This window comes from Strongylocentrotus purpuratus, unplaced genomic scaffold (assembly GCF_000002235.5).
Source record: "Strongylocentrotus purpuratus isolate Spur 01 unplaced genomic scaffold, Spur_5.0 spur5_scaffold_21, whole genome shotgun sequence".
NCBI lineage: Eukaryota > Metazoa > Echinodermata > Echinoidea > Camarodonta > Strongylocentrotidae > Strongylocentrotus > Strongylocentrotus purpuratus.
Window position 1 is genome coordinate 28,518,319 of NW_022145607.1, and position 24,670 is coordinate 28,542,988.

Here is a 24,670-nt window from a genome sequence, read left to right on the forward strand (position 1 = left end):
GATATGTAGACCTACTCTAATCAGCACTCTTAACTGCATTAAGACCTTTGGCAATCAATGTTTCTAACATTTATTACATCTTGTACCAAAAGTTTAATCTGTTCATCCCTATATGCTTTATATACATGGTTTGGTTAAAAAGAAATCTGCCATGGAAGGATGTATAACATACAGATGCACCTCAAGGAAGACAATAAAAGTAGATATGGTCATTGTCGACATGCACTCTTATTTGCTGCATTAAGACCTTAGGCAATCAATGTTTCTAACATTTATTAGCTCTTGTACAAAAAGTTTAATCTGTTCACCCCTGCTTAAACATGATTTGGGTAAAATCTGTTCAATGATCCTCAAGTTGACAGATTGGAACAATTGGGACAGACAAACAACATGTAAACATTTTATGCCTCTAGCACCATGGTAGCATAGGGATAAGAAAGAAAAGTTTTGACAGAGCTTCACCATACCTGAACCACCAATTCCTGCAAGGTGTGAGGTGTCAACCTGGCTCCGACGCGCTTAAAATTCTCCATTCTGGTGTCCAGCGCTCCCTGTGGTGCCAGCTCAAGGATCAGACACATGGGATGCCTGCAGAAGCCCAGCAGAGGAACAATATGAGGATGATCAAGGTTGTTGATGATGGAGAGCTCCTTGCGAGCCGTGCGATACGCCTCGCAGGAGAACCGCAGCGGATCCCGGTGCCACTTTGTGTTGTCATTGTCGTAGCGCCGTCGGTCAGTGTTTCCTGCACCTTGCCCCGGAGGGTAGGGCTGGAGCATCTTGGCCGCGATAGGCCGTCGGTGCTCGGAGGCGCGAGCCATCACCCCCTGGAAGACAAGACCAAACGTCCCGCTGCCCAACAGACGTTGGATGTCTAGAGCAGACTTCTCGGTAAGGACGGATGGGCCCAGGTCTGCATACATCTGCAATCACAATCATAACCGAGCAATTTATAAACAGTGTTTGAATAAAAAAGCTTCCAAATGAACAACCTAATCCATTTTTTTTAAATCAAATTTTATAATCCAGAAGTATTTAAATGAAGAATAGAAAAAAAAGTATGGTCAGAAATGGATTAAATGAAGGTTGCAGAGGTCATTTCAATACATGCACAAGGCCAGACCTGCCAATTAGTACGGATTTCCCGTAATTTATTGGAATGGAAATTAACAATCATTACGGCAGTACAGAATGTTGTCTAAAAATCACGGATTTTTTTTGGCGTAAAGGGATCTATCGTAGTGAGTGCTGTGCAGTATGGTGGCCATCCAACACTCGCTGCATGAGACAGATGGAAAAGTATCAAGTATTCTCTTAGAAGCCTATTTTTCATTGAAAACTTATTTGTTGTGATGTCCTGAAAATCAATATTTATCAACTTTGTGGGAGTAAAATCACCAAAAATTTCAGACAATCATGCCCGCATGCATTCGCGTGCCATTGTTTTTAGATCCATGGCGCCGCATAGGAAATTTCTGATTTATTCCCAAAATTACTGATTTTGAGCCTTATGATTACTGATTTTCTGTTCTGGAGGTTGGCAGCTCTGACAAGGCAATTTTACCTTGATAAATTGTGTGTCAGTAGTATAACAACTACAGATCTTGATATGAATTATATGTAGAGGTAAATGTATAATGGAAACATATGAAAGTCCTGTACAATCAATTAAATGTACAGGTATGCTAATAATTTTTACTCACAACATCTGGGGCAACAACAGAGATTGCTATGTTTCCATGGTTGGGGCACTCCACAAACTCATTCCTCATAGACTGCAGGACTAGTTCTTCAAAGAGGAATCCGTACACGCAGATATCATGCGGCACATCAGCACTCTTATGGATTGAGCTCAACAGGGTGCTGTTGAGGACAGTGTCCATGGGCATCATATCGTTGCTGACATCAGGCTCAATGCCTAGCTCACTGCAGGTTTCCAGCGGTAGGGGATGCTCACGGTCATTGTCGATCTCTGTCTGTAGAGTCATGTCACCATCGGCCGAGAGGCGGGCGTTGGTCGTTGCTGCAATGCGATCCTTCCGCTGGAGGGCATGGGCTGCTCTTCGTCTTGGGTTGAGCTGCTTGAGGTTGACCCCTGTCAGGATGTCGTCGTGGAGTCTTGGATAGCTGCAGGAGAGACCGCAGCAGAGCTTGCTTTGCTCACCAGTACGGGTGGTGATCATCTGGGCATCCGCGGAGCTGATGGACGACCAGAGGAGCGGAGACTCGTGTTCAGCGTTCATGTGCTCTTCCGCATCCAAAGCGTGGATGAACTCCCACTCGGAGACATCCACCTCGTCCCAGCTCGGCTTATTATAGTCCCGCCAACAGCGATGGCAAGGAACAACTCTTGTGATGAAGAGCTCTCCTTCAAAAGTTGTGCCCAAAGGCTCACAGAGGTTGGGGTAGAAGTTCTCTATCAAGGTGTCAATCAAGTCGATGATGGTGGCAAGGAGACGAGAGACAGTCTCCAAGGATGTCAGAATCTTCACAGAATCGGACATTCCCTTTCCATTGGCCTCTCTCTGTTGTATCCTATGGGTAACTTCTAGAGTTTGGTTAGGAATGAGTATCTCTAGCTGACCACTTCGGGAGAGGGAAACGTTCCTCGGGAAGTGGTCAGGATCGTCTGTTAGGCTCAATACATGGACGGACTCGGGTCTCCTCTCTCGCTCGAAGACAGAACTTAGAAGCTTTTCCCTGACAACAGCCTTCACATGGAACACAGTCACCGACATGAATTTCAGTTCGATCCCCGACTGCCAACATACCCATTGGAACTCATTGGTGAACTCTGACAGGGGCTCACCCTCAAAGAACCTGTGGACATCATCCGATAGCAGATACATGGAGTTGATGAGACCAGGGATCATCTGGTCGGACAACAGTCTGCTGATCAGATGTGACCAGAAGCCACTAGGAATGTACTGCAGGATATAGAGTCTTCTGATAGCTGTCTTTAGGTTCTCCACAGGAGTGAACTTGTACCCATCAAAAGGGCTCGGTACCTTGCTGTCCTGTGCCTTATTGGACACCAACTCGATGTCGGCTCTGTCCAGCTTCCCTTTGACCGTTCCCGTGTTGACATCCCCTGAGCTGGGGCTCTTGGTGATGGTGGCAGACTTCCTCAACAATTCAAATGTGGGGGTATCCATTGCGTCCAACCCCATGGTAGACGTTGAGGCTTCGCTGTACATCTCGCAAGGAGGTGATGAAGCGCAATTTGCCATGCGGGCCTTGCCTTGGAGGTTCCTGCGGATCGGGACAGGGATGGACATCGTGGCTGGGCTCCTCTCAGGGGTCTCAACGGTCTCTGGAGACGTCTCTCTGGGTGACGAGCCGTCTGTCGGTGATCCATCATGGCAGTATATCCTGGAAGGGGAGGGACTGTGACCCCTTACTGCTTTCCTGTTCCATCTTTCTGGGGGAGAGGATTGAATTGGGGATGGACTTCTTGCTCCTGTCTTCCTGTACACCTGTACAGAGGATGAATATCAAAATTAAATTTGATTAACTACACATTGATATGAGCCCATTGATTATAAGAACGAGGTAGTTTAAAGGTATAGACCAGTTCTGGTCATGCGATTGCATTGTGAAAGAAACATTGTGAAATCGATCAGAAAAGATTGATCATCTAGCATATACGTATTGGTGTGTACTGCAAGGTTCTGGAATCATCAAAATGATAAGAAATTTGGCCCAGTCTTGGTAAAGGTACAAGCACTGTACACAGAAAGATGTAGATAGATAGATAGATAGATAAATGGTATTTATTGATTCATTTCCATGTATCGCAGTTACAAGTAACTGAATTGTGCATGAATAAAACATATCCAGGCTGGATAGATATAATAATTTATCAAATATATCAATTAGTAGGCTGTTTCCCAGCAAAATTTGTATCATCATGTATTTAGTCAAAACATATTCTTTCACATGATTGGTAAAAAGAGCTTCCATTTCATTTTTTGAGAGGGGGGTGTTTCCAAAACTGGTCTATACCTTTAAGCAATGGGGAATGAGAGACTTCAGGAGTCTGCAGGATTATTTCTTTATCATCCTTTAGTTTCTTCCTACTCCTTAACCATTAACCCAAAGAATGCTAGGTTAACTTTCTACATTTAGCTGTACGCAAATTATTCGTTATTAGGAATTTGGTACCCTTTGAAAATTCTTGTTCTGAATGAATCAATTTGCTGACAGTATAAGTGTTAAAGCTCGTCTGCACTAGTTTGGCCAGGGGGATTAGACCTCCCTGCAAAGTCACTGACAGTTGGTTATTTCATCAAATCAGCTCTCAACTAACATAAGAAAAAGAGGATCATGGGGGATCATGGGGGATCAATGGGCACCGATTAGGCATTGTTTGCTATATAGAGGGCGCAAGTAGCTATAAGTAGTGCAGTGGGGCTTTAACCATCCTTACCCTAGTGGAGTCGCTCCTGCTTCTGAAGACCGGTATAATGGTGGTATCCACACCCTCCTGGGGTAAACGAGAGGGGATCAACAGGTGCTTGGGGTCATAGGTCACGGCCACCTCAAACTTGTTGAGGAGACTGACGATGAACTCTTTCACGCTGGAATCCTCAAACTTTCGATGCAAATCTCTGACTAGCATGACACCTGTAATTTTGTTTAAATAAAACAACAAAGAAAGAAACAGATGGTTTAATCAAATGCTGTAAGAAAACTTGTTCACTAAATAAATACGGGCTAATGTAGGAGAGAGGGAGGGCACAACCAGCCAAACTCTCTATTTTAGTTATAGTAAATTATCCCACAACAAAAAGAAATATAATAGATCAAGCTTGAGTTTCCAATTTTTTTTGAGAGGTTCATTATATTATAATCATCATCATCATCATCATCATCATCATCAATATTATTGTCATTCTACACCAGGTTTTGTTTCCCCTTCGATTGTTAAAAGAGATTGGTCCCATCTAAAAAAATCATGGAACGTGTCTTTGGTTGAAAAATGAATAGTCATTACATACAGAGAATTCCTCTAAAAAGCACAATATCCACTTTTAAGGTACATATATATGTCTCAGTGGATTAAAAATTAAATACGAACTGGCTTTTTGGATAAATTCCTGCCAGAACACTGAACAAACTTATTGTTTTTTTGTATAAACTATTATTTATTTGGCATTCAAAAGAAATATTAAAGTAACATGAAATTATAAAAAAACATGTGATATGATTGAGTTCCCCCTGCTGCACCTCCTGAAGTTGCCTGGAAGGGAAAAAAAAGAAGGGAATGCAGAATTTGTAAGACCCTGGGCCTTGTCCTACTTACTCCTTGAAATGCATCAGGGAGAAGCTACGAACAAGAACCCCCCCCCCCCTCCCAAAAAAAAAAAAAAAAAAAAAAAAAAAAAAAAAAATCTATATATTGTGTGTCTTTCCATTCGTAGACTCCTTTATCTCATTATCCAACTATCCCTTCATCATTCTTACCATCCATCTATCATACCTTTCTTAACGTCCGGATTGATCTCTGGAATCGTCACGACCTTAGCCAATGTGTCGCATAGCCATTGCGGGTCCAGGAAGAAGTAGTCATTCAACATGGAGTCCTCGTAGTGAAGAAGAATACCTGATATTGAAATTCAGAAGATATCGATGAATAATCAGTAATGCATCATGAAATATATATCTTGAACATTGAATGCTGAACACAGACTTATGAATAGTGAATATTGGATATGGTATAACAATTACAAATAGTGGTGTCACGGTCTGGTCACATGACTCATAGGTTACACAAAAAAAGAAACCACTTCACCCCAGTAAGTGCAAAACAATTAAAATATTGAATGATTACCATTGTTATGAAGGAACCTTGTAGCTTGAAGGAGTTCTTCCTTGTCATGGAATGAGATCTGAGATTGTTCTACCATCATCCTCATCACCTCTGACCTGACAACGGAAGAGAGAAGGAGTTTGTAAAGGTATAGACCAGTTATGGTCATGCGATTGCATTGTGAAAGAAAGGTTCTGGAATTGATCAGAAAAGGTTGATCATCTAGCATATACATGTAAGTATTGGTGTGTACTGCAAGGTTCTGGAATCATCAAAATGATAAGAAATTTGGCCCAGTCTTGGTAGAGTTACAAGCACTGTACACAGAAAGATGTATATGGGACTACCCTATATCTATCCAATCCAGATAGATATAATAATTTACCTAATATATCAATTAATAGGCGGTTTCCTGGCAAAATTTGTATCACCACGTAATAGTCAAAACATATTCTTTCACATGATTGCTAATAAGAGCTTCCATTTCATTTTTTTAAATGGAGGCGTTTCCAAAGCTGGTCTTTACCTTTAAGTGAGGTTTGCGGTAACACGCCATATTCTTTCTACATTTGAATAGGTTGTCTCCAGGATGAGTGTCTATGGTTGGTGGGGGTTTATATACCCTTGGGTAGGATTCACTGCACCAGTCAGATGGTTTCTGATTGGTTAGCTAAAGCTGGATCCTAATTGGTCAGAAGGAGTTATTCACTATCATATATTAAATCATTTCATGCAACAGCCAACCTTCTACAGCTTAAAGCCGCATTTTCCTGGAAAAAAATTAGGAATACAGCATACTGTACGATATGCTTCTGAATAGATTTTGGCGCTAGTGTACTTTCGCACCGCAAACATTCCGTCGCATGCCTTGGTTCCCACTTTCCCACTCCCATAGACTCTACACATATCTTGCATGTGACAGAATGAAGGAAGTCAAAAACGAAGGTAAAAATTAGTGCTCAGATTTGTTTTTCTCCAGAAAAGGAGAGGAATATAGGGTTCATGACACTAGTTTGAAGGCAGAAAACAGGAATTATTCCTCCAAAATAACAATTATAAATTAACATATATAACCAAACTCAGGTGCATTCAATGATCAATGACGTACTTGTATTCAGTACTGTGCAGGACAGGCTCTCTCTTCGCGGCCCTCATGTCGGCCGAGATCTGCATCACAGCCTTCTCAAGGGCAAGATATGATGTCGGCACCCGCTGCATCAGCAAGGGCTCCCTCTCTCTACCCTCTGAGCATAACAAAAACAATGAAGTAAATGTTGGTATGCCATTTTGTGAAACACAATATACATGTATATGTTACAATTATAATAATTAATGATCTCTCTACTTAAAATGATGCAAAGCCAACTTAACGGGAAACCTCCCATTTTCTATTTTGTTTGTATCAACAGCAAAGCAAGACATATTAAAAAGCATTGATTGATGTGTTCAAATGAAACAACATGAATTTCTGCTTTCGAATTATGGAAACACTCACCGGTCAGACTGTACGCTGTGTCATAGACCAAGTCCCTAAGCATGTTGACATTGTACGACTTGGAGCTCGCGGCACAGCTCACCTCCACGCAGGCTATCACATGAGGGAGCCCCGCATCCTGGGGATGGGCGATGTTGATGAATCGATCAAAGATGGTGCGCTTCAGCTCGGGCCAGTACTCCTTTGAGTACTTCTTATCTCGGAGGATGACGTCGTAGTGCGTGCCGACAATGATGACTGGCGAGTTAGGTGCCCTCGCCTGGTGAAAAATAAACAGGAACACACATGTTAATTTAAATGCATAACTATCCTGATATTTTGTGTATACAGACTTCCGAGTAGGGGAAGAAGGAGGATTTTTAGGACGGACAGTCTGCAGAAATTGTTGGAAGAGAGAGAAGAGTGAAATAACTGAGAGTGGGGCTAATAGATAAGGCTAGGAACCGAGGGTTGTGGAACAGCATGATCACCAAAGTCAATTGATATGGCACTTCGAGAGAGAGAGAGAGATACCAACTACTATCTCAAGAGAACATCTCCAATCACCTGTCACTAGACAATAGCCCTTAAAACATCTACTCTCCAAAGAAATCTACCACCCCTATTCATTTATCATTTCAGAGTTGCCACAGAAATTTGATAACCATACAGTATTCCATCACTTTCTATGATTTTCCTTTTTTTTGCCCTTTTCCATGACCAGGGCCCCATTGCACAAAACTTACCATCAATGGTAACTACCATGGAAACCTTGATTTTGATTGACTGTTGAGCCCATGGTAGTTGCCATTGATGGTAAAGTTACCATCAATAGTCAGTTTTATGCAACAGGCCCAGATAAGTACCATTTTGGTATGGGTTGCAGCATCTAAGCGGCCTGCAAATACCACGTCCAATGTCAGTTCAAACTGAAAGGCTTGCATAGCCACACACGGCCAACACCGACGATCAATGTCCATGACTTTCCATGACCCTGAGAGTTTTTATCATTTTCCATGACTCTCCAGAAGAACTTATTTTTCATTGACTTTCCAGAATTTTCCATTACCATGGGAACCCTGCATTTCCTACTGCGGATACACCTGCTACACATGTAGGTGTATTTTGATCTACTGCACATTCCATGACTGAAAAATCATAACAAATGGAGTATCTTTTTGAAAAGTGATAACCCACTTCCTAATGATAATAATAATAGTGATGATTATACAGTCAAACCTGTCTACAGTGACCAAGGGAAACACAAAAAAGTGGTCTTTGTAGACAGGTTCCTTTAGTACATGTAAACCATTTTCAAGGGAGACAAAAAAATTTGCTTGTTGTAGACAGGTGGTCTTTGAAGACAGGTGGTCACTAATGCAGGTTTGACTGTACCATAACAAGAGAGATATGATCGATCGTACTTGACTTTCCAATTTTTTGGGGGGAGGAGTTTGGTTAAATGAAATGAAATGAAACCCATACGCGTACCTGGATGTTGACCAGCCATTGCTGGAGTTCATTTATGACCTTTGACCCATCTGTGATCTTACACACCACAAGGTAGAGGGAGCGCTTGGTCAGGAAGTACTGGTGTGTTGCATAGAACTCTTGCTGTAGAATGAAAACAAGTAAGAAAATGTATACAGCAAGTTAGAATCCTGGCATCGATCTTTGGGTATAATTGAAAAATGCATGCACAAAATTAGTCTTCACTACAATGTCTGTTATTGGGCCAGGACACCAAGTCCACCACTATTTTACAAGGTAGATTTTGGCCAAGGCAGGTACAGCATCATGAGTAAAGAAGGCTATTAAAGGGAGTGGTTTGTCAGTTTCCATGTGCAGAAGCCATAATTCGCTGACACCAGACTTGGTGGAAATACAATTAATGTGTTTACAAGTTTGCACACAGCGAACCTGTAGGTCCATCAAGAAATACCCTTTCGTCTCTCGGAGAGTCTTCGGGTGAGGGAGAAGTGAGATAATGACTTTACCTTGTGGAGGAATGGATGAGGAAATACAAGGCATTACATAGGGCATTTTGGTCATAAAACTGAAAGCTAATCCTGGTGATTGACAAAGCCTGTTATAGGGTAAACACCTGAACGGTGTCAAATTCCCCATGAGAGCTGACTACTACATGTATGTGTCTTTAACCTCAATGACAAAAAAAAACACTCTGTGATTGGCTCCTAGCTTCTCCAGTAGAATGGTGGGTACCCTTAAGAGTCTTCCCATCCCTTTTCGATCACTAGATCCCTATCCCCCTACCCCTCGGCCCCGCCCCACCCTGCCCTGATATTCTCACCTGTCCCCCGAAGTCCTATGTGCTGAAGGTGACCTTGCCGTGCTTGGCTTTCTTCTTGTTGTAGGTCCACTCACAGACGTCTACTCAGACGGTAGAACAGTGAGTACCCTTTAGAGTCTTCTCTACCCTTCACCCCAACCACACCCTGCCACGCCCTGATCGATATTCTCACCTGTCCTCCAAAGTCCCATGTGCTGAAGGTGACCTTGCCGTGCTTGGCTTTCTTCTTGTTGTAGGTCCACTCACAAACGTCTACCCCAACAGTAGACAGGTGGTTGCCCTTCAAGGTCTTTCCACTGATGTGACTGTTGCCCTGTCTCTCTCCAAAAGTCTAACGATATAGAAAAAAGAGCGATGAAAAAAAGAGGTTCAATTAAGGTAAGTAAAACATTTTTTATTGAGGAATCGCATGTGACTATATTTGATAAACCGGAAAAGAAACACTGGATACAATAATAAAATGTCAATTTATACAGTGCAGCTCCTATATGAATTTACAAATATTTTACAAATTATAAGTAGAACAGAATTTTAGTCTTGGAATCATTATGTATGAGTAGATACATGTATATCAACTCAAGTTTTTAGCGTAGAAAGAAGTATGGAAGGAAACATGTAACTCTTTTAAATATTTGGGTAAGTTGCATCATCATAATGTCAACCAACATTAAATTCTGATAACTACAAAGTTTTGCTACCACTACTACTTCTACTACAACTACTCACTACCATTACTACTTCTACTACCACAACTACTACCACTACCACTTCTACCACCACCAATACTACCACTACCACTACCAGTACTACCACTACCACCACCAATACTTCCACTACCACTACCACCACTACCACTAACTTTACCAATACTACCACTACCACCACCACTATCAATACTACCACTACCACCACCACCACTACCAATACTACCACTACCACTACTACCACTACCACTACCACTACCACTACCACTACCACTACTACCACTACCACTACTACCACTACCAATACTACCACTACCACCACCACTACCAATACTACCACTACCAATACCACCACCACTACAACCACTACCACTAATACTACTACCACTACTAACACCACCACTACAACTAAATCGGACTCACCCCTAGTGACTGGGCGATATATGCACCCACACCATCCCTGCGAAGTTCATTCAGCAGGGTTGTCTTCCCAATGCCAGCCTTCCCTACAAACATAAGTTTCATACGGGTGTACGGCTTGGCACTGAAAAATAAAATTATTTGTTATACAAAAATTGAATAAAACAAAAATTTATCATTTCAAAGACAACAAGAGTGAAACAAAATTAAGACATGCTTCAACAGACTCTGTGAGAAATCTAAACAAGGTATTCTTGAAGTTCAAAACTGATTTTAAAAGAAAATTGTCAGTCTCTTTGAAGTACAATGTACATGCATGTATATTAATCGGTTACTAAAATGATGTGATATCTCATGTAGAATCTGAAGAAAAAGAGATGAACCTCACCAACAAGTAATGTACATATCATGTACATTGTATATTTCGTAACTTCTCACTTGCCCATGAACTAAGTGATATATATAGTGGCCTCATATGTACAAGACAGCCTTACTCGAGTGATTTCCTACAATTGATATGAGCACACCCTCTAAACTTTGTGTTCGATTTTTGAAGGTGTGAGATAGCAAGCGACCAAATAAAAAGCACAGATACAGTTAGAAAACTCCTGTTGATCAAGATGATCCTATTTACAGAAATCAGCAAGATATTTGATCATCCTAAGTGTGAATGTACAATACTGTTACACAATTTCTCACCTCAATTTTGTCAATTATTCTAGGCTCGATACCTCTGCAAATTAGAAGTCGACCATGGCTGAAACTGACACGGCCCCAAATATGGATGGTTCTGTAAGCTTACATATATACTCAATATGCTTTTAAAGCCCCACTGCACTACTTATAGCTACTTGCGCCCTCTATAAAGCAAACAATGCCTAAGCAGTGATCGTTGGTCCCCCATGGTCCCCTTTTCCTTATGTTAATTGAGAGCTGATTTGATGAGATAACCACCTGTCAGTGACCTTGCAGGGAGGTCTAATCCCTCTGGCCAAACTATTACAGATAGGCTTTAAGAAAGAACAAATATCCCTTATTTTGAAAAGAGCTTAAAAATGCAACTCACTCATCGAGAATGGAACGAAGGTATCCCAGCACATCTTTGACGAGCGATGTCTTGATCATTGAAGAGAGAGGCTCCACAAGTTGGCAACCATCTGCGTTGAAGTCGTAGAGACACTTGAGTCTTCCCATCTCTGGTGGTAGGGTAGTGATGTTTGTATTACCATCCACCTGAAAGGTTAAACAATCATATTCACCATTTTTAATCTAAATATATGTAACTAGATGGAAGAATAGTTCAGCAAACACCATCTTGGAAGGAGGAATTGATGTGAGAAGAAAGAGGGGCAGACCAACTAGGACACAGACTAATAAAATCAAGCAGTGGACAGGAACTAGATGGAAAAATATCTTGGTAAACAACACCATTTTGCAAAAAGGAACTACTACTACAGCCTTCAATGGAGACGAACGTCTAGATTTGGTTTCGCAGCCAACGCCCCATATTAATTTTCCACCGATGTTCTACACCCGGATTTAATGCTATTCTGCTCATAACTTTCACTCAAACCTTTATAGTTATTCACCCACAACAAATATATCCTGTTTGGGAAAGCTTTGCATCGTACATATTGCCTAAATTTGTGAATTCTTGACTACCACCATGACTTCGCGTGCACTTCGATCCCAGGCCAAGGACGCAACTCCTGTAAGACATGCCGATCATCCGGCAGCCTCTATCCCGGCTGAAGCGGCAGGTGCATCACCGGCTCGAGCCCTTGTACCAGCCACAGACACGCCCACGCCAATCCTCTCCTTAGCGGATATCCAGGAATCCAACCATCGCTCCTCTGCCATCGTTTGCTCTAAGCTAGACACCCTCACAGCAGAAGTGACCTCCATAAAATCAAAAGTCACCGAGCTAGAAAATGCTGTGAAATTCAACTCGGAGAAAGTCTCAGAGATAGAGCTAGAGAAACTGCCCAACATTAAACACTATTTTGAAAAGCAAATCGCCGACCTACAGGAAAAGATGACCGTAAGGGAAATTTACCAGCGATGCGCTAACCTGCTCTTTTATGGGATCTCCGACAAACCCAATGAGAATGTCGCCCAAGTGCTTCGTGAAACTTTCATCCAACTCTGAATCAAATAGATCAACTCCGCTAATATTGATCTAGCCAACTGCCATCGCCTTTCCAGACCGTACCAGACCAGCCCCAAGCACCGAACGCGATTATCGCAAAATTAGTCTACATGTCCGATCGTAACAAGGTACTTGGTGCCTACGAGGACCGCCAGCGCAAGCCGCGTGAACCAAACCCACCAGAAGTCAACGAGGACCGCGTCTTCGTTCGCACAGACCTCCCCCCTGCCCTCAAAGCCCTGAGGGGGCAACTCGCGAAGATTGCCTACCAGCTCAGAAAATTATGGAGAACCTGTGTTTCAAGGTCCATTTCATTGTTGCCCCAAAACAGCCTTCAAGCTACGGGACATACAGGTAGATAGATATCTCACTAGATAGAGAGAGTTCAGCTTGTCCTAATGAGATGCACAACACTCTTTCCTACTTAGTGCTGTTCGCATTTAAAAGTGGGTTTCTAAATTAGTCATTCATGCAAAATATTTATCTAATTTGAACATTTTGTTTCAACTTATCTCTAATTATTATATGCCAGGCACTATCTTTTTCATCTGTATTGTTGTATTTTGTCATATACTTGTAATCTGGTACAGATTGATCAATCGATCTTATTTACTGGGTGTAAGCCACAAATATGTTTAAACAATTTAATTTTCTCCCAGGAAGCATTAAATTTATTTAACTCTTATATTGTTGTACCAATGTATATACATGTAGTGTATGTAGTATGTCATTACTTCCAAGTTGGTGAAATAAAATTGAATAGAATTCTTTAACAAAATAGAAACAGGTTGTTTCTCCAAACCTTGAAACTGCTAAGCTTGGTCAGGTACTGCACATCGGCCGGGATCTCACTCAGCAGGTTGTTGGAGAGCATCAGGACGTTCAGGCTCGGAAAGAGTAGGGTTCCCTCTGTGTCCGTGCAAGCTGTGTTGGTGTAGAGCTTCCAGGCATCAGCAGGAATCTACAAGCAAGCAACAATAATAATAATAATAATATTCAGTTCTTGTATAGTGCATAATACGTTATGAAATAACATGTCTATGCGCTTCCAAAGAGTTTTTAAAATTATTACCTTAGCTTTAGCTCCGGCAGCCATTATCAGCGCAGTGCATTTCAAGGAATAATCCTACCAGGTACCCATTTACCTCACCTGGATTGAGCGAGGTAAAATGTAGATCAATGTCTTGCCAAAGGACATTAGTGCTGCGGCGAGACTCGAACAGCAGCGAAGAGTTTTTACTTTACTTGTTACATCATAAACAAGAAAGATAACTTCATATATTGTTACAGCTACAATGAATGTTGATATAAGTCACAAGAATCCTGCATTAAAGCATTTTCAGGAAACGGGCAACATCGTCACTCATTAGGGAGAAATGTGTTTATTTGCAATTGCTACATGTATTGTAACTGAACCTGTCTACCTTTACATATTACAACTCACTATGAACATAACGGACAAAGAAAGTGAACAAAATATACAGTTCCTCAGGTAGACAAAGGAACATCCCTTCACTGCTATTATGTAAAAAGGTGAATATCCATGTGACACCTGTTCTACACATTTTTACATAATAGCAGTGAAGGGATGTTCCTTTGTCTACCTGAGGAACTGTATATTTTGTCCGCTTTCTTTGTCAGTCATATTCATAGTGACTATCTACAGTGTATACCAGAAGCAAATTTCACTGTTCTCTTGAAATTTTCTCTCCATTTGTTTCCCTGTCATGTCTGTCTCTGTCTGCCTATCTGTCTGAATGTCTATCTGTATCTGTCTCTGTCTGCCTATCTGTCTGAATGTCTATCTGTATCGGCCTCTGTCTGTTTGTTTGCCCGTCTTTCTCTCTCTCTCTTCTTGGTATAAAGCAGCAGCAAACACAAACGTCTGCTGCTTATAGTTTGATAAATGATCAATAATACATGTACTTTCTTTCAATGTATCTTGAACACTATTTAATCGACCCTTCACAAGCCTTACTAAATCTAGGGGTGGACTTACATTTGGGTCTTCATCCTGCTGTCCATGTATCGTCACTACCATGGGTTCATCCTCATCTTCATCGATATCATGGGGCGCATCCACAAGCATCCTTGAGATGATCTCCAGCTTCTCCAAGCAGTTGTTGGACAGGTCCAGGGTCCTGAGGTTGGCCAAGGTCCGGTGCCTCCGATGCTTGCAGACCTGGACCAGGCTGTTGGTGGACACCGAGAGAGTCGGCGACACCATGACGGACTCACGGCTCCTACGTCTGGACGATGAGGATGATAGCGGCGAGGTGACCATGTAGCAGGATGTCTTCGGACTGTAGCAGGAGTCGGTCGAATTGGTAGGGTTCTCCACCGTAGATGCCGCCCGGATGAGCCGCGAAGAAGTGTTCTTGCCGCGGAGAGAGGTCCTTGGTGCTATTACGGAGATGTACTTGACTTTATTATGGGCCAGTTCTAGATCCATCAGACCTGCTGGTAGCTTGCTGATAGAGCAGAGTTCTAAGATGTCATTGTGGGACAGGATAAGCTTGGTCAGCTTTGGAGACAGGCAAGGTAGACCTGATGGTATCTGGGAAAGTTTGTTATGAGACAGGTCAAGTACTTCCAAGGAACTCAGTTCATCTACGTTCACATTTTCCTCTTCTTCGTGGGAGACGTCATATGTCCCCATGCTGCACAAGCGATGGCGCTTCATATTGACAAAGGAGTACCGCCGCGGGGGTGTGTGCGACCCGGAATCAGCTCCCTCTGAGTCTGGCATCGACATCGCTCCAGAGGAGATCTGTCGTTTCATCCCCCTTGTAGAGGTAGACTGGCTCTCCAAGCCGGCTTCGTCAAGCGTTGGACTGCTACGGGATTTGCCTCCTTTGCCTGGTGATGATGCAGAGTCTTTCTTTGATTCGGCCAAGAGCGCCATGGGTAGAGAGATCTGGCTTGTCTTCTGGTTGCATCCTGCGTGATTCTGAATGCTCCCCGGATTCTCCAAATGACAGCTCATGTTGACAACACCAGCAGAGTCCATCTGGTAACTGGGCAACTCTTCTATCCTGTTCCGACTAAGATTGAGCTTTTTCAGCTTCGGTGACATCCACATCTCAAACGGCATGTGAGCCAGCCTGTTGTTCTGAAGGAAAAGGTTTTCCAGACATGGCAATAAGAAGATATCTGGAGGTGAGACACTTATCCTGTTGTGCTCCAAGTGAATATGCTTCAGCAAGGGGGCGTTCCACTGATCCGGAGCTAATACATCGGAACCATCTGAATGAGTACTCTTTCTTGAGCTTTGTTCTCCAACAGTGTGTCCTTCAGGGAGTCTGCTGATTTTGTTCCGACTGGCATTCAGGTGCTGCAAGGATGGCAGCTGGAATACAACCAGAGGAATCCTACCGAGGCTGTTATCAGAAATGTCAATTCGGGTGATGGTAGCGACTACATCATGAATCCCTGATCCGGGAACGGGGTAATGTCTTAGAGCTGGGTTATGCCGAAAACCAGCCTCCACCAACCACTCAACGTTAACTTCTGTTAAGTTATGATCATGCCAGTCGATGGTCACGGCAGTATCGAATGGTCCATGCGTGCTCACCGACCGCTTGATACTCGCAACGGTTTTCCTGCGATCTAAGATCCCACCCCTTCGGTGTTCACTCTGCTTTGAGTCCTGCCTCCCAAAACGGGATCTCTGCATTGATGCAGTTTCCCGCGATCCCTTCCCATACTTAATTGAAGACTCATCCAAATCAAGGCTACTGCTCCGTGAGCATTCAAAGAAGTAGTTCTTGAACTTGCTAAGAGGTTTGTCACTGATTACAAAGTCTGGATCTGGATGGACACCAGTATGTGCAAGAATACTAGTCTTGATGTCATTATGAACAGCTAGCGTAGCAGCCATCAAGGCCTTGTCGTCAACATCACGCGCACCTTGCCGAAGAAGCATATTGATGATGTCAATGTTGTACTCGTTGGCGCTACACGCCTCATAGAGCAGTGACGAATCCTCTTCGGCAAAGAACATCTTTTCCGTCATCTTTCCTGAATCCTTCTCCTTTGCGGAATCAAACAGGCACTGTATAGACTTGATAGGAAGGTTCACATCGGCACCATGCCTCAGCAAAAGCGCTACGATCTCAGTATCGCCCTTCATGACCGCACTGTGCAAGGGCGTCTGTCCAAGCACCGTGTAACAATCAACGTCCACATATGATTTCTTCTTGAGCGTCGCGTAGGAATGTCTCGCTGTCCCCGAAGGCTGGTATTCCAAGAGAATACGGACCACTTCAGGGTGACCGGCCATGCAGGCTAGATAGAGGGCAGTCTGTCCATTGATGTTTCTCTGGTTGATGTAGAAGGGCAAGTTGCCCTTGTACGACTTGAAGGTGATGCTGGAGGTTCCAAGGTCAGACTCACAGATGCTCTGGAAAAGCAAGAGAGAAAAAAAAAATCATTTTCAACATAGTAGCATACAAACATATCTCAAATAAACTTTAAGAGCAGTATAAGAAATCTGCATATAATGACCGCTAAAAGGATACAAGTAATGCAGTCTTAACAAGAAGGTTGGCTTTTTGTACACCTATATAATTTCCAAGGAAAACATTAAAGGAGCCAAAAATTGTGTGTTTAAAAGAAACATGATGTTTCTAATCAGGTGTTCATTAAACCAGGTTGTACTGTCATTTTAGTTTACTCCTCTATCACTCCTCTTGCTACAAAAAAAGGATGCAATGAGATAAATATTCTTTTTGAGGATCTTTGTACAAACTACTTTTGGGTTTTACAATTTCTAAGCAACGGAACTATCCCATAACAGATGAAATAAAGGATATATGGTCTTTACCGATTCCTCGACAGCCGTCTTATAGTCAAATTCCAGGAGGAGTTTGACGAGGTTGGGGAAGCCTTCCTTGGCCGCAGCATGAAGAGGAAGCTCCATGTCCTGCGTTTGTTCACTTGCCATGCCAGGAAACCTCTGAAAAGAAAAAAAAACATTTAAAGGGAAGGTTCTGCATAGCCAGAAGAGGTGAAAAATAATTTGTGAGCGTTATCATTGTATTATGCAAGTGTGGAAGAACATCAGATAAAAAATGTTCCTTTAAAAGCATGGCTCTTCAAATGCCTTAATATTCTAAATATGGCATGAACATCATAAAAATCAGGACAGATTTTTATGCCACATGTTCATGTAGTCCAATATACATCTTTCTGTGTACAGTGCTTGTAACTTTACCCAGACTTGGTCAAATTTCTAGTCATTTTGATGATTCCAGAACCTTGCAGTACACACCAATACTTGCATGCTAGATGATCAACCTTTTCTGATCACTTCCACAATGTTTCTTTCACATTGCAATCGCATGATCAGAACTCAACTTTAACCCTTTCGTGACATATATTCTGCATGTTGTGGTTTGGCTCGATACCTTCTGATTCCGAACCCTAAAATATATACCAGATACACAAGTAGAAACTTAGAAAGGGCTGTAGCAGAGCTGCCATCATATTCACTAAAGCATTCAAGAGATTTCTTTCTACCGGGTACCCCTCCACTTCACCTGGGTGGAGAGTGGCAAATGTCTTGCCAAAGGACATTATAGTGCCACATATTAGCAATACATGTATAAACAGAAACAAAAAAAGGACTTCATATTGCAAACTATCTCAGAAACTTACATCAGGGGGGTGTTTCACAAAGATCCTAAGTAGAACTTAACACTAAGTTTGACTTAAAAATTATGGACAGCCATTGGAGCCTTAAAATGAAATATACTCAAAAGCAGAAATTCAAGTATTTTAGACATTTTATAAATTCCACAACAAGAATATGAAATCTCCTTAATGATAGAAAATATGAATGATTTGAATAAATATTTTATGCCTTTCAAAAATATTTTTACCAAATATTTTCAAAGATGCTAATGGCTTTCCATAATTTTTAAGTCCAACTTAGAGTTAAGTTCTACTTAGGATCTTTGTGAAACACCCCCCCCCCCCCCCCCCCCCGGCCCCCAGGAGTATATACTATACCAGAGCAAAAGAGCACTCTCATGGTGCACTGTAATTTGATTTTTGTTCTTCCACATGTACAGTGTGTTAAAACATCAACAACTGAACTGGCAAAATCTCAAAATGCTGTGGGGAAATGACAGGAGTGTACAATTCTTTCCTACAAGCTTCCTGTTAAACTTCAGTTTCATTTGAAGACAGTTAAAGAGAAAGTGTGACATAAATAGTCACAAAATACTACAATAGCTTCCCCTATTCACAACTCTGCTTCCACGTTCCTACATTGGGTGCTTCATATATTTCTTACGTGACATGTGTAGGAAATATTTTGTTCATTTTGTTTTTGAATAGATTATTAAAACATAACATCATGTGAGCAGCAGCGAAGCAATTTGATTGGCCTGTTTGGGGCTCTCCTTTAATAAGTGACTATTGTTCGCAATTGTACAAATATTTAAAAAAAAATAATGAAAACTAGACTTTAATTCGTCACTTTGACGAATTAGGTGATACGTAAGCTAATTTTGTATCATGAAAGTGTGCCGATGATGATCTAATGATAATCTTCATAAATACGATAATGATGATATTGATGATGATGATTTTTTGGTTTTAAATGACAATGACAATGAATAAAAGTGGTATAGCGCCCCATTCAGGTATTTGATAGACATTTGTTATATGATTAAACTATTAATTTATTAAACAAGCTCAAATTTTCGCCTGATCGCAGAGCCTACCAATCATTGAACTGATATTTCGACGCACTACATACGCAACATAATGAACAAGTCTAGACTGGAATGTAGTATCAATCACCTCCCATAGGCATAACACGCATATTAAGCAAATATCTGACATATGTCGTCTTCAATCGAAATTTTTACCATAATGACGTCATCAAATGAATAAATATTGGTAATAATCTTGTGAAGAATTGTCTCAGCTACAACATCAAAATTTAGAAGAAAATTGATCAATATTTGCAGAGATACAATCGTTTTCCGTAAATATGCTGACGTCATAATATTCAAATTTGTATTTTGAGTTCCAAGGTCAATATGATAATGTTAACATATACTAAATGGCAAAAATGAGACATGAAATCATATCTCCAACTTATAATCTATCTAGATATGAAAAAATATTGGGATTTCCCATCCATTCTGAAGAGTTACAATAAATTTTGTATAGGCATGTTTTTGCCCATGTATTGTGGATAAGAATAACGCAGATCCGCGCGTGCTGTCAACTTTGACGGACGCTCATTGCGTTATTAAAAGATGAACAAGTTATCGAAATGCTTGGAAAAATGTGCCAAATATGATGACAGAGAAAATTCGGTGATTCTACGTTGCCAAATGCCATTACGCGCAAAAAACGCGTGCGCATGCGCTGTGCATGATTTTTTAGTCAAATGCGCCATATGGTCTGAAACGTATGCAAAAAAAATCGGGATGATTTGGAGCATTTTAAATTTTTGCACGCGCGTTAAAGCGCGCACGAACGCGTACGCGCGCGTTTGCGCACTCTTATTGACCTGAAATTGACCGGACGGATATTGATCTTAATCATGTAAAATATGAATGAAAAATTACTTTCAGTTATGAAGATATGATCATAAGTTGATTTTAACAAAATGGCGCCTGGATGACGTCACGATGACCTTGAGTCTTTGAAAAGTCACGCAGTTTTAAGTTAGACTAAGATCTATCATCATTGAAAGATTGATGACAATAACTTTATTCAGTCTTGAGATATCTTGCGAACAAATTTGAGGAAGAATAATAAAAATAAAAATAATAATAATAAAGAAAATCTTGACGAAATCAAACAGTGATACGTCTACGTACGTATCACCTAACAAAAACATTGATAAACTTCACGCACCTCATAAACTCAGATTTGTCATGCAATGTACATATTAATAGATTAAATTCTAAAATTATACATCTATAAAAAGAAAAGTAGCATCGTTTGAAAGAAATTAGGAAGTGCCGTACAAATAACACCTGCTTTATTCATCAAGGCTATTGGGGTTTAAATTTGGGGAAATTATATCTGCTCTACTGCAGAGAAAGTTGAAAGCAAATTTAGGATTGATAAATTCTATCTTAAGAAAATATATAATTTATTCACAAAGAAAATGCTTAAATATAAGAGTTATTTATAATCTAACCTTCATTCATTTATGTACAGTACACATACCTTACCTTACAATCATAAAATTTCTTTTTTAAAACATCAATGCCATTCTATCTTATGTCAAGTGTTGCAAAGGTTTTTCTATTTTCATGGACAAGGAAAGACATTTTTTCAAATTAAAATGAATTGAACCAAAATGCAAAGGAATCTCGAAAGGTAAAAAAGCAGATTTCTTTTAAATCAAACTTTTGGCCAGGCCTACACTAGACATGTATCTGTGCACTTTGCCTTTAACTGATAACAAAAACTTCTATGTATCCGTCCAAAGATTCAGGAAATTCATTGATGTCATGATATTGTTGATATTAGATCCTAAAATAACAGAAACAGAGGGTGAGTGGAGGCTTCCATTGTCAGAAGAACGCTATCTAATTGTGACGCAGTTTGAAGCAAAAATAAATGTAGACAAAATATCTAAATACCCTACTTCCTGTTATTCTTATTGCTAAGGGTTAAATGTGCGTAAACTAACAAAATGGGATGTCTTCACATAACCTCCACAAGCAGGTTTTTATTTTCCTGAGGATGATGATGGACATGAATTGCTGTTTTTCACTTTTTCATTTCAGTTGCATTATAAAATTGTAGCACAAAACAACCTTCTCTATTAAAGTTACACTGGAAATATATACATTATACATATTATACCAAGAATAAGGCATCATTGAAGATTTGCTTTCAGAATAGATATAAGGCCAGTGAACAGACACAAAGGATATCTTTCTTAAGAAAAATAGAATTGACTAATTACTTCAATAAACTGGTCAAAACAGTAAAATAATGTTTTGCCTTTGTTTTCTTACTTGTACAGACTTTATAATTATTTGTAGGCATTGCTTCTTGTTATGGGATATACATGAATTTTGGGAGACTTTTTTTCCCCAAAAATTTGATGAAATCAAAGACAAAAAAAAACAGGACTCAGTCACTTACCTTGAGCAAGGTTTCTGCCACCTCGAGGTAGCCGTGCTGGCAGGCAGCGTAGAGGGCAGTCATCTTACTCTCCTGGTTAGCCCGTCCATCCGCTCCCCGGTGCAGTAAGAACTTGACCACGTCCAGGTGCCCTCCCTGTGCCGCTCTGTAAAAAAAGGTTACAAACGATCAGGTTTAAAGGCATCGTTCGAACAATGTTAAATCTGAGATGCATGGCCCTACATGTTATCAGTGTCTGTGATATAGTGTAATATTGAAGCCCTAACAAAATTGCGCTTCAAAATGATCATGAAGTGCCTTGAAAAAGTAAAAATCTTTGAGTGACGGTTTTACCATACTCATTTTCCCCCCAAAATTGTAGTGTTATAAAAACCGTTAGGAAAACGAAAAATGAAATTTCGATTTCCAATCATAAATATCTTGATAATCAGACAGGCGATTGGCTTGTGAAAGTCGTGGGATTCCTGACTGACCTAAAGGTTTATAATTATGATCGCAGCATGAGCTAAATCCAGGATGTTGTTTCAGAATCTGAGGCAATGTTTAATACTGAGTCACTTTAAATTGAAACCATGGTCCAAATTATGGTCCAAATCATGGTCCCTGACACTATGATCCTCCACCATGGATTGAAATTATTTTTTGGAGCCAGAATTTTAGTTCTTAGCATTTCCCAAAAGAGACTACTTTCTTCTATGTAATTTCAAAGTTTGGAATCATTAAACAATCTTGAAGTGGTCTTTTAAGGCACGTTTTGTAGACTAATCTTTGTCTGATTTTTTCTCTTCATAGACCGGTTAAATTAGGGCCTTAGTTGAATACTTTTGTTTTAATATGTCACAAACTGAAGAAATGTAAATCATGACAAATCAATTTTTTATACTAAAAGGAGTACAAAACTTGGTAAGGGTATAAAAAATTTAGCTATATTAACTATATAAATCATGTTAAAGCTGAGATCTACTATTTTAGAATCAAACCTACAGTTAAACAAATAATTTCAAGCAACTTTTTGATGGTTTTGTAGGGCCTGCATGGTCAAATATATCTTTGCAAATAGGCCAATGACGAGAGGAAAAGAACAGCATAACATAGACTTTGGAAGGAGGGCACAATCACACAAAAAATCCTTGACAAATAAGATAAAAGAGGATTTATATATTTCAGGTAAAAGAAAAAAAAGGTTACGACTGAAATATCTGACAACAAAGAGAAAAAAGAAAGAAATTATCCTACTCCAATCTAGAACAACTACCCAAAGGACAACTATCCCATCAAACAATACCTTTAGACTTCTAGGCAGCTATCCTCATTCATGGCAACTATAGCCCATTAAGAATTACCCAAATTATACCAAATTCAACTAAAAGCAATGTGTGTCCCTATTGTACATGTACTGTGTCTCTCCCCACTGACATTCTGATGGAGGGGGGGGGGGATCATGTTCCTTCGTATGAAAAAGATATCGAGAGTAACCACAGAATCCAAGCACTTCAATATATTTAATAGAGCGGTTTATAAGTAATATGTTTATTTAAGTGCATTGAAAGTGAAATCCAGAAACATTAAAAAGATTAGTTATGGAAATACTCAGTCTACTAAACTGAGATAAGAGGACTTTAACCTGGCCATTAATTTTACTTTCATTGCGTGCAGTTTGCGTAGATCAGACAGAAAATTTAAATGTAATAAACGCTATTGTTCAGCCAAACAATTTTACTTTTAATAATTGCTTCTTATCACCATCAGTGACATAGCATGGACCCAGCTACTGTGGGGCATTGGTCTCGGGGTTGGGGGGGGGGGGGGGGGGGTGGTGGCTGATTCAACCCTCTGGTTGATTACTTGATTTAACAACCTTTAAATTTTAATAATCTCCATCACCCCGATGTCTCCCCCTACCTGCTGCAAGCCGAAGATGATGTGACCCCACATTTCTACACCCAGCGAAAAAAGAAATCTTAGGCTGACGAGTTCATTGATAATGCCATCTTGGGGGGGGGGGGCACTTAATGTAAGTGGATGAAATGGGAGAGAATAAGGCTTAAGAGTTAGGGGGAATGGGAAGGGGTTGTATCATCTTTTAATCTTTCTGATACGTTCTTTCTATCTCTTTCATTCTTTCCCTTCATTTTCCCTAGACTGTGATTTGATAAATAGAAAAGATGATAAGAAGAATAGCTATTCTCCTACCAATTAATTCCACTTCTATTGCTTGTAACCTTCCTCTCTCCTCTCCTCTCACTCTGCCCCTCTCGCTCTCTCTCTATCTCTTTCTCTTTCTCTCTCTTCTCCTCCTCTCTCTCTCTCTCCTTCTCCCCCTCTCTCTCTGCCCCCTGTAATGTACATAAAGCTATGCCACTCATTGCAATAAGGATCACGAAACAACAACAAATCAAAGAAACTAAGTCTAATAAACAGCTACACTTTCAGCCAATTAATTTCACTTTCATTGCAAGCAATTATTGATCAGGTAGAAATTGGAGAGAGAGAAAGAAAAATCAGATTACCATCTAATACTGACATTAACAATACATACCCATCATATCCTCATTGCTAGCATTCAATAAAAAATAAAAATAAAATTATTACAATGACATCAGAATACGTGTGAAATTAATAGCATTACATTTTAAATTCAGGTATATTCAGCATGTATGTCAATCTACCT

General features: G+C 40.5%; 1 protein-coding gene across 2 annotated transcripts in view; it reads right to left on the reverse strand.

The window, feature by feature from the left end:
• LOC754172 (leucine-rich repeat serine/threonine-protein kinase 1) overlaps positions 1–24,670 on the reverse strand; it is a 79,231-nt gene that overhangs the window by 8,721 nt on the left and 45,840 nt on the right. For both annotated transcript variants that reach the window (XM_030994424.1, XM_030994425.1), the window contains 15 exons: positions 22,000–22,144; positions 17,696–17,827; positions 14,870–17,272; positions 13,673–13,831; positions 11,788–11,954; positions 10,725–10,845; positions 9,770–9,928; positions 8,778–8,900; positions 7,308–7,566; positions 6,921–7,056; positions 5,834–5,928; positions 5,483–5,605; positions 4,430–4,626; positions 1,704–3,476; positions 468–923 (listed from right to left, as the gene is read on the reverse strand). In XM_030994424.1, the coding sequence (XP_030850284.1) occupies positions 468–923; positions 1,704–3,476; positions 4,430–4,626; positions 5,483–5,605; positions 5,834–5,928; positions 6,921–7,056; positions 7,308–7,566; positions 8,778–8,900; positions 9,770–9,928; positions 10,725–10,845; positions 11,788–11,954; positions 13,673–13,831; positions 14,870–17,272; positions 17,696–17,827; positions 22,000–22,144 (6,448 nt within the window). The remainder of the gene's footprint in view (positions 1–467; positions 924–1,703; positions 3,477–4,429; positions 4,627–5,482; positions 5,606–5,833; positions 5,929–6,920; positions 7,057–7,307; positions 7,567–8,777; positions 8,901–9,769; positions 9,929–10,724; positions 10,846–11,787; positions 11,955–13,672; positions 13,832–14,869; positions 17,273–17,695; positions 17,828–21,999; positions 22,145–24,670) is intronic.